This window comes from Echiichthys vipera (assembly GCF_963691815.1).
Source record: "Echiichthys vipera genome assembly, chromosome: 8".
Taxonomy (NCBI): Eukaryota; Metazoa; Chordata; class Actinopteri; order Perciformes; family Trachinidae; genus Echiichthys; species Echiichthys vipera.
This window is the reverse complement of record NC_139833.1, coordinates 28,878,040-28,887,603: the sequence shown is the minus strand read 5'-3', so window position 1 is coordinate 28,887,603 and position 9,564 is coordinate 28,878,040. Positions and strand designations below refer to the sequence as shown.

General features: G+C 40.9%; 2 protein-coding genes across 2 annotated transcripts in view; one reads left to right on the top strand and one right to left on the bottom strand.

The window, feature by feature from the left end:
- The window catches only part of usp45 (ubiquitin specific peptidase 45), a 44,034-nt gene extending 38,445 nt beyond the window's left edge, over window positions 1-5,589 (bottom strand). The window contains exons 1-5 of the mRNA XM_083919075.1: window positions 5,339-5,589; window positions 4,572-4,682; window positions 1,836-2,005; window positions 413-513; window positions 1-26 (exon numbers count right to left, since the gene is read on the bottom strand). The exon at window positions 1-26 is cut by the window's left edge and continues 75 nt beyond it. Of these exons, the coding sequence (XP_083775201.1) occupies window positions 1-26; window positions 413-513; window positions 1,836-2,005; window positions 4,572-4,674 (400 nt within the window). The 5' untranslated portion in view covers window positions 4,675-4,682; window positions 5,339-5,589. The remainder of the gene's footprint in view (window positions 27-412; window positions 514-1,835; window positions 2,006-4,571; window positions 4,683-5,338) is intronic.
- Window positions 5,590-6,328: 739 nt separating this feature from the next.
- On the top strand, window positions 6,329-8,798 carry tstd3 (thiosulfate sulfurtransferase like domain containing 3). The gene is made up of 4 exons (XM_083919217.1): window positions 6,329-6,568; window positions 6,701-6,868; window positions 7,712-7,871; window positions 8,336-8,798. Exons 1-4 carry the CDS (start codon window positions 6,430-6,432, stop codon window positions 8,391-8,393), a joined length of 525 nt encoding a protein of 174 aa, XP_083775343.1. The 5' UTR covers window positions 6,329-6,429; the 3' UTR covers window positions 8,394-8,798.
- Window positions 8,799-9,564: the final 766 nt, after the last annotated feature.

The window sequence follows — 9,564 nt, the reverse complement described above, 5'->3', positions numbered from 1 at the left end:
AGAGCTCCTCGTTACATTGAAAACACCTGTTACAATGAGACAGGGTCATAGAGAGACAGAGAAGCTTTAGGTTACTGTGGAATTTAAAAACCCTCAAGAAACTGTAGTTGGAATGAACCATTTATACACACAATCAAATATAAAAATGTAGTGATACTATGTAAAAAATGATATAGGTCTTGAAACTGAATCTGCTCTGTAAATTGTGGTAGCCAAGGTCAGTAAGACTTTTGGACAATACGCACCTATGGTGTATGACATGTGTCAATACACCCACACCTATTGTCGACGTAAGCCCACACACACCCTGGTGCTGTGTTGACATGTGTCATCGCAAGTTGACACACAGTGGCATTGTGTGCAGTCTTAGTTTTTCATTTGTTTATCATAAACATATTTGGAGGTTTCTCACCAGGCCTTCCAGGTGCTCAGGCTGATGGTGATGCAGTGAGAGTCTGGATGGAAAGCTTGGTGGTGCTTGACAGCGTGCTGGACCCCTGACTGGTTACAGCCCTGTAACATAATTCATTCATGGTTTTTAGTTGTTTTTATGCACATACCTATGTTTACAGACAGAGGGTCCTTTCCACTTCAATAAAGCAAAATTAGCATGTGGGCTAGAGTTATGGGGGTAAAAAAATACTTTTGGCAATATACAATACACTGTATATGTACATATTTATGCATTTATCTCTTCATCTCTTCTTTATAAACCCATTTGTCTAATTAGAACAATACATTTGTGCAGAGCTTGATAGTAACAGTGAATAGTTGTTGCATTAGTAATAGTTTAATATTTCAGTTACAGTCAGATACAGAAAACAACAACGATGCAAAGAACCAGCTGCACCTGAACAAAAAACAAAAAGGAAATTTTTTAATTTGAGGGTCTTTTATGTAACATTTAAACAATAAATGAATGCAAAGTATCTTAATTACTCAAAATATAAAGGTGACTAAATATGGCAAACATATTTTCAGTTGGCAACAACTATTAAGAGTTAGTGTTGTTTATACACAAATTAATAATTTATTAGAACTAGCGCGATGCCCGTTCGGGTTGTGTCCGTTTGGAGCGCATGCTTGTTCAGAAAGGGGTGATTGCTGTTTGCAGTGTTGTTGGGGGACATGCCCGTTGAGAAAAGGGTGCCCGTCTGAAGGGTACCCGGTTCCTAGCAGTTTGTTGCATTCTCAAGCTACATGTGCAGTCAACTGGATGAACGATTATTGAGATATGCAAAGGACAATCATATATACGCATACATAGACAAACAGACATGATGCTGCTACAGCACTATGTGTTGGCCAAATGGCACCAGATTTGTCACAACCACTAGAGCGGTGCCAATTTTTTTCTTATATCACAGCAGTGCAGTGTTTGCAGTGATTGGCCACCGGGGCTGCCAAACACTGCAGCTCCAATCAAAATCTGTTGGATGAGCAGTGAAAACACGGATCTGGAAACAATTCGAAATGGTGGAAAATCAATCTAATCAGCTGTGGACCCGTCTAAAAACGTACATGCCGAAATGTAAAGTTCGGTATTAGAGTTCCACCATCTGGCCAAACTGCTCAAAGTTCTTGGGAGGGGCTATGTCCACTTATCCAATCGACACACTTGACACTGCACTCCCTTGGGTTGACAGCAATAAACCTGCCTAGTGTGAAGTCGATTGGACAGTTCTTGAAATATGCGAAGGACAAGAGAAACAGACAGAAAATTACCTGCTTCCTCTTACAAATGCATAAAAGTAAATAAATGACCAAGTTAATAGATATTGACGATCACATCTGGCTTCCAACGATGAAACATCAACAATTACAACAATTCTTACCTGGAAGCCACACTTTAAGCACACCAGGATGTCGTGGGATGCTGCTGGCTCTCCATCGATCATGGTCCTCTCCTTTAGGCACTCAGAGCACACCAACCACACACTGGAGATCACTGATCTCTTCACTGAGCTGAGGTCCACTGCCTTACTCACATGCTGACAAGTCAACCCTGATTAAAAACAAAATATGCTGTCATGACAAATGTCCCGTCCGATCCCAGTTAGGGAGCAAATTAGGATTCTGAGTGATTATGTTTTGAAAGGGAAACAATGTGCACAGTATCTGCTGTAAATCATATAAGGGGGGGAAATAAAGAAGTGTATATACAATCCTTTGTAAGATATGTCATGGGTTTTCATGAACATAAAGCTCATTTCCCTGGGGTTTCGGTTATAACTGTTGTGTATGCCCAAAAACAGGGCCTGAAAAAGACACACGCCACTTCCCATGTAAAAGTTGTGATCTAGAAAAACAAAGTTGTGCGGAGAATGTGCGCAGCTGTAGGTAAACTCTGACCCACTGGAGACAGGAGAAAGTGGCAATGCAGATGGTGAGGTGGTAAACTGAAGTCAGATTATAGAAACTTAATGAGAGGAATCCTTACTCTCAAACATATCACACGTTACTTAGGCAATAGATCCACTTCATCATAACCATTTAAACCAGCGGTGTTATTTGAACTTTCACTGAGCCAAAACTATTCCATTAGCAACTTTTAATTTGTAAAGACATAAGCCAACTCAAACAAGTGGTTGACCAATATGGGTTTTAGGTAACAATTTATAATACAGCCTGCGACTTAGGGCGCACTCACACTGTCCATCCGTACCGTGCCCATGCACGTTTCACAGCTTAAGTCTAGTTCGTTTGACCAGTGTGAGTGCAAGCGTAAGGCACAGTCCACGGACCGCTTGGGGGAGCTGGGCTTTTGTAAAGCACGTTTGCACATGTACGAGCATGAGCGGGCGCACGAGTACGAGCACGAGGCCTAAACGTCAACTAAACGGAGTCGTGCCGCATCACAATGGGTCCAAAAAAAATCACAAATTCAAATACGTTACAATGTTTTCTGCGCTGCTTTCCATTATGTGGCCAAAAGTCCACGCACTTTTGTAAACAAAGCGACACATCGCGATGACGTCATCAATGCAGGTGACGTGTTACGGTGTGATGACGTATAGGCAGCAAGAAGCATTCGCCGAGGCCCAGGTAGTGCGAGTACAAACGGGCCTAAACCACAGGGGGAGAGGGAGGGGGGGACAAGTACCCTAAAGCACGGGGCACGGTACGGACTGACAGTTTGAGTGCGCCCTTATAGTGTAATTACTCAACATTTACGGTGTAATAATGTCGTATGAATCAGAGCATATATAATATTTTCTGGTTTCTACTGGTACTTAAATGTAGGTACAACGGAACAAGGGAGTAACAATTGTGACTTTTAGAGGAAATGAGAAATGACTTGTACTGTAAGTATTTTACTGGGTACTTATGGAGTATTTTAGATGGGAGAAGAAATTACTTATTTCACAGTCATGTGATGTGCTACCAAAAAGGTAAAGACGTTTTTTGTCCTTTGCTCATGGCAGTTGTAACAATAATTTCGTACAGGTGTGCCTTCAGCTGTATTTATGGATTTAAAGTAAATGTTCTGCACTTAAAAAGTAAAAACGGGAAAACAATGTAAGCTTTATAATCCAGTCCATCCTCTAAAATACCCTAAAATTACCCATACTTAAGAATATTTAGTGTAAGCAATTTCTTCTTTCATCTAAAATACTCTGTAGATACCTAGTAAATACTAAAATACTTGCAGTATAGGTAATTTGTCATTTCCGCTAAAAGTCAAAATTGTTAGTCCCTTGTTCTGCAGCGTCTACATTTAAGTACCAGTGGGAAACAGTAACTTTTATAGCTTTCTATGAACGGATCCATACGACAATATTACACTATAAGTGTCAGGTAACTATAATAGAAGTCACAGGCTGTGTTATAAGGTCTTACTGTGTTTTCAATGGCAGGGCGGCTGACGGACAGTATAAAATGCCGATATCATGTTGTTGGATATTTTAAAATCAGATAAAATGCAACTTTTTAATAAGAAGAAGCAAAAGGACTAAAAATTGCTGAACTTAAATTAACATTTATTTAAAACTCGACAAACTTGTTTTCAGCACATTCTGTTGTTGTGTGACAGCCCCTAAAAGGCTTTGCGGTTGTTATTGTTTGATAAATGTTTTACTCGAGAGTAGATGCGGGGGCTGCAGATGCCTATACAATAGTTTTTCAAGCCTTGTCAGCTAGTTTGGCTGGTTGAAGGCTTGCTACCATGACGCTGATATCTGCCCATACTGTAGAATGGCTAAATTGACACAAGGGGAGCACTAACTTAACAGCCAGCTGGTCATCGGCCTTGTGAGCAAAGGCATCGGCAAATGCTGATTATCTTAAAACTAAAAATGAAATCTTAAATCCAAATCTACTCAATATTTTATCATCGTTGAAACCAATGCTGTGCTTACAACACTGGACACAGTCAAGAGTAGTGGCTGAATGCACTCATTGAATTACTTGATGAACTTTGTGGACTTTTTTACTGAAAGTATGACTGAGTGTCATGAATACATGCGCCTTGCTTTTTGTGCATTCGTAAAGAGTATATTCTATTCACTAACCAGTGTGCTAGGACTCACAGCGCCAACGTTAAGTCTTGTGGTACTGCTTCAGTGACTTACCACTGACTTCATCTGATGACTCCTCATCTCGAGGTTTCTTGGGTTTATTAGTCCGCTTAGTCATATCGGCGGCTTTCAAAGAGAAGGGGTCCTTTAGCCGCATCTGGAGCTCTGAAACGGAAGATGGAGAACAAACATGGGGGTTACTATTCAAAATAAAACTACCACATTTCACTTAGTGTAGTCCACAATATTCTAGCACAGTGGATCTAAAATGAATCAATGAATGGACCATTTTGAGGGATTTTTTACATTTGGACCAGATGAAGTTGGTAACAATTGTAGCTCAGTTAATGCATAGCCCCCTGTTTTAAGAAGCACAAATGAGCTGGACAAATAAACCCTTAAATCAAATTAAATTATTTAGCAGGGGAAATGCCCGGGTGGACTGAGGTCAGGTGAATGACTTTGCCCAGTCAAGAATAGTCCACTGTTTGGCTGCTCGTAGGTTTAAGTTGTCACCTTTGAACCCGTTTCTACACTGTTTACCCTCACGATGCATACATGGGACCACCATGTATACAGTAAGAATACTAAATCGAAAAAAACAGAAACTGTTTACCTGTCCAAATACTACAGACCACAAAGTATGTTCCTGGGAACAGAAATAGCCAATCGAATCAAATTTGAGACTATATTAAGGATAGATGAGTTACACAGTAATGAACAAGGTGAGCAGAAGAGGCCTGCAAGTCCTTTATCAGAGACATGGAAACACTGAATGGACACATGTTCCAGTTAGAGTTGGGAAAGCCGTAAGAACTCACCTCTTTATTTGAGCTCTTGTGTTGACTGTGTCAACTAATCTGAAGCCAACAGTAAAATGTCAACTCTTCCTCGTTGGCAAACAGGCTAACGTTAGCTGCATTAGCTTGTCAGGATAAATAAAACATTAACAGTTGTGTTTTATCCAACAACACACGGGGATATTAAGGCATTTCAGGCAAAGTACAACAACAACTGCAAAGTTCTCTCAATACTTGTTCGTTTTTAACTTAGACTATCCAAATAGTGCCAAGCTTTCGGTGGCATCAACTAGCATACCTCAGAGCAAATCTAGTCAACATGTGACGCACTACGGCGGCTCAAGTTGGCCGAATGCTGCGTTCACGTACAATTGGAAATCTCACAGAAAATGGCAGAACATCATAAGTTTTGAGGCGTTCACGGGTTTAACCAACGTTTTTTTTTTAAATACAAGAGTAACTACAGAGATCAGTTTGTTTTTTGCAGATACCAAAAACAATGAAAATGACTATGATTGCAAACTTAATTATTGTATGTGTTGTTGCTTCAACTCTGGGTGTTTGTTTAATTTATAGTGTGGTTCAGCTCATGGTACATTCGTTTTGACGACAAACAGATCTAACTGAGTCGAAATCCTAGTGATGTTATCAATCGATCTTTGGGTATTTTCGTCAGGAAAGGTCATGGTAGCCCGGTGTATTTATTTAGAGAACTCTTGATTAATTAATGTCCAGAAGTGGACACTCGTGATTCTCACTTTTCCGTCTTTCCCACGACCATGGATGGATCATATGTTATGTCTTGGATAATTATTAAGTGCATTAGTTTTATCCACCTAGAGCACATAGCGATTCTTTATTGTGATAACTGTTTAACCTTTGAAGTATGAGGTTAATGACTGACGTTTGCGTTTGATAAGACTTGAAACGAGAGAGTATTTTTGTCCTTTAAGGGCTCCGTACTTCTGCGCACGCGTATGTCATTGTTGGCAGGGTGAGCGTGTCATCGGTGAGAATTTCAGCAGTGTCGCGCGCAGTATTGTTGCAGAATTAGGGGTTTACGTTGACGAAGTGTTAATACATAGTGTACTATAGGGTGTAAATAATAACACATGGCGCTCAGAAGGTGTTGGGGGGTTGCGGGGGTTCTTCCGCGGCTGATATGGACCAGTACCGTCCCGCCTGGGTCTTCTGTCCTGGGAGGACGAAGCTCTGTGTCCAGCCTTGTCAGCACTTACCACGGCTGTAAAAGTGAGCTTACATCTAGTGTTTTATGAATGTGTTACTCTACAGGCCATGTGAATGTCAGCTGGTTGACACGCTACTCACTGTCATCTTGTGAAACTGATAATAAACTGTATGTCATGCTTGTTTTGCTCTCAGCTACAGCGCCGCTGGTCCGCAGGCTCGGTTCAGCGCCGCCGAGCACAGATGTGAGTTATGCGCAGCTGAAGCAGCTCCTGGGTGACCGGGCCGCTGTAGTGATCGATGTCAGAGAGCCCTGGGAGCTCAGGGAGTACGGCTTCATCCCCGGGTCAATTAACGTCCCCCGTGAGTGTAGAAATGCAGAGAAACTGTGTGTTTTGTTGGCTGGGATGTCAACCCTAAATCACATCAAGTCTGGCCCACAAAGCACAGGCCTTTACCGAATAAAACAAAGAGGGTTGTGTTGGAGCTGTTTGGTTTGCTCAGTCTCAGTTTATTAGAAGAAGAAGAAGAAGAATTCCTTTTATGTATCCCGCAAGGGGAAATTCATTTTTTTCACTCTGTTATTATTATTCAGGTTACACACACACAGGCCCAAAATACACACATTCACAAACAGGACCTATATACATGCAATTAATGGAGAGATGTCAGAGCGAGGGGACTGCCATTGGACCGGTGCCCGAGCAGTTGGGGGTTCGGTGCCCGAGCAGTTGGGGGTTCGGTGCCTTGCACAATAGTATCTCGGCAGTGGCCAGGAGATGAACTGGCACCTCTCCAGCCACTAGTCCACACTCCATTCATGGTCCAGACAGGGACTCGGACTGGCGACCGTACGGTCTCCAGCCAAGTCAACCATTGGACTGAGCTACTGCCGCCCCTTAGAGCCTTCTTACTGTGGAAAATTGCTTCAATATTACATTCCCTGTGTAAAAAATACAAACAAATCAACATGAATGACACCTGCAGACAACTTGGTGAATAATGGAGGACAAGCCTCCCAACTTTACTCATAACTAACATTCCTTGGATAATCCTGATTGGTGTAGGCCTATCTAGGTACAGTGTTTTGACACTACTTACAGCAGTTCCCAGGAACTACAGACCCACCAATGTTTTGTTTTACCTAATAGCACATAAAGGGCTACAGGTCATACTTGACCTGTCTGTGTTTCTTTGACTTTGCAGTGGGACAGGTGAACACTGCCCTCCAGCTGGCTCCAGAAGAGTTCAATGAAAAGTATGGTGGTGAAATGCCCCGGCAGACAGATAACATTGTGTTTACCTGTCTGGCAGGGGTCAGGAGCAAGACTGCGCTCAACACAGCTGCCACACTGGGATACAAAGAGTGAGATGTGATGTTTTCTTCACATATAAATTATTGCTTCTCTGCCTTATCTTATTAAGTCCTTCAATTATTGAGAAATCGTAGTCAAAAATCGAAAATGTTTTTTTTTTTAATTCGTTATTGTTTCTTTTTGAAACATTTTTTTCCAGTACACTTTTATGGTTGAATGCCATATGACTGTTATTTCATCACAAGACTGTTTTAAGTTTCACCAACTTGAGGTTATTAACCTGTTGCATAATACCTCAAATCACGCATTGCTCTTTTGAGAGCTGCCACATCTCCAGAATGACTAAAAAGGAGGAATAAAAAGCTACTTAGCTCAAGAAGCTAACAGTAAAATCAATAAATGTGGCTTTTTACTTTGTTAGTACCCGTAAAGTCAGACTCAAATGCGGTATCATTTTTGACGCACCTCTGTTTATGCAATATTTCACTTTTTTCCTTTTTTCCCTTAATTTCAGTATTCAGCATTACCCCGGCGGATGGCAAGACTGGGTGAAAAATGAACAACAGAACTGATTGGGATAACAAAAACCCTTAACTGAGATCAGACTGGCAAGTGAGAGTGTAACAAGGAGACTTGTAAAGGGTTTAAAAAAAAAAAATTCACTCTTGTGTTGTGTTCCTCATCTGTGAATCCCAAAGACTGAAACCTGAGGGCTCAGCACACTTCAACAATAATGCTGCAATTTTACTTGAAGTTACTTCTAACTAAATTCTGCTGTTTATAAACCCTTTACAACTTCTGAAGAGGCCTGTAACCAGTGACTATTCTAAACCGGTTTGTTTCCAGACTATGCAAATGACTACTTAACTGTGAATGATTGTGCTTAAAAATGAAGTTTTTCTATTACATTATATGGACATGAAGTGTTGTAAATATGCAATAGTGTGTTGCTCATAGATGCAGCTGTGGTTGTTGCCAACACCATTCAGTAAATAAATACATTATCGCTTTGATTAACAGTGAGATTTAGTTTGTTTTGTCTCTTTTATTTAATTATTCTACAATTTATACACAGTGTCCATCAGCTCTTTTACAAATGACATGATTTGTGATATAAATAGGCATAGAGTGGCTCTCTGAGGTGACATCCCCTGGGACTAAGATGATCTACAGTATTGAAGAGTCATGTCTAATATCCCCTCTGTCTCAGTATGAATTTGCCACCCACCCTCCAGGGAGCATTAACAGGTTCATTCGTCATCCAGGATAATGAATGTGTTTGTCTCAACTGAGAAGAATGCCTCTACACAGTATGTCAACCCCTGCCATGGACCTTGTTCCCTATTAGCTCCCCATTTTACAGCTTCAGATGAAAGTCCGAACAGAACGCACAAACTATATTCTAATGAGTAGTTTGGTCAAGATTTAGAAACGATCCAAGTGCCTCACTAAACTTAGAAGCAGCTTGTTGATACTGGGTCATTGACACTGAATAGGAAAGTGACCTCTAAGTGACTTACCAGATGCATGAGTAAATAATCTGGCTCAGAAGTGTTAATGCTATTTCTGCTCATATTCTCAAAGCAGGCGAGGGAAAACCCCAAATGATTGTTCATATGTACATTTAACTGTTAAAGCAGGTCTGTTTAACTCCATTTTGCCTGTTTAATTAGGAAAACACCAAATGCAATCTGGAAAGACTGTCCATACCTTCTCTATCTTATGTTCCAATGAGCTATTTTA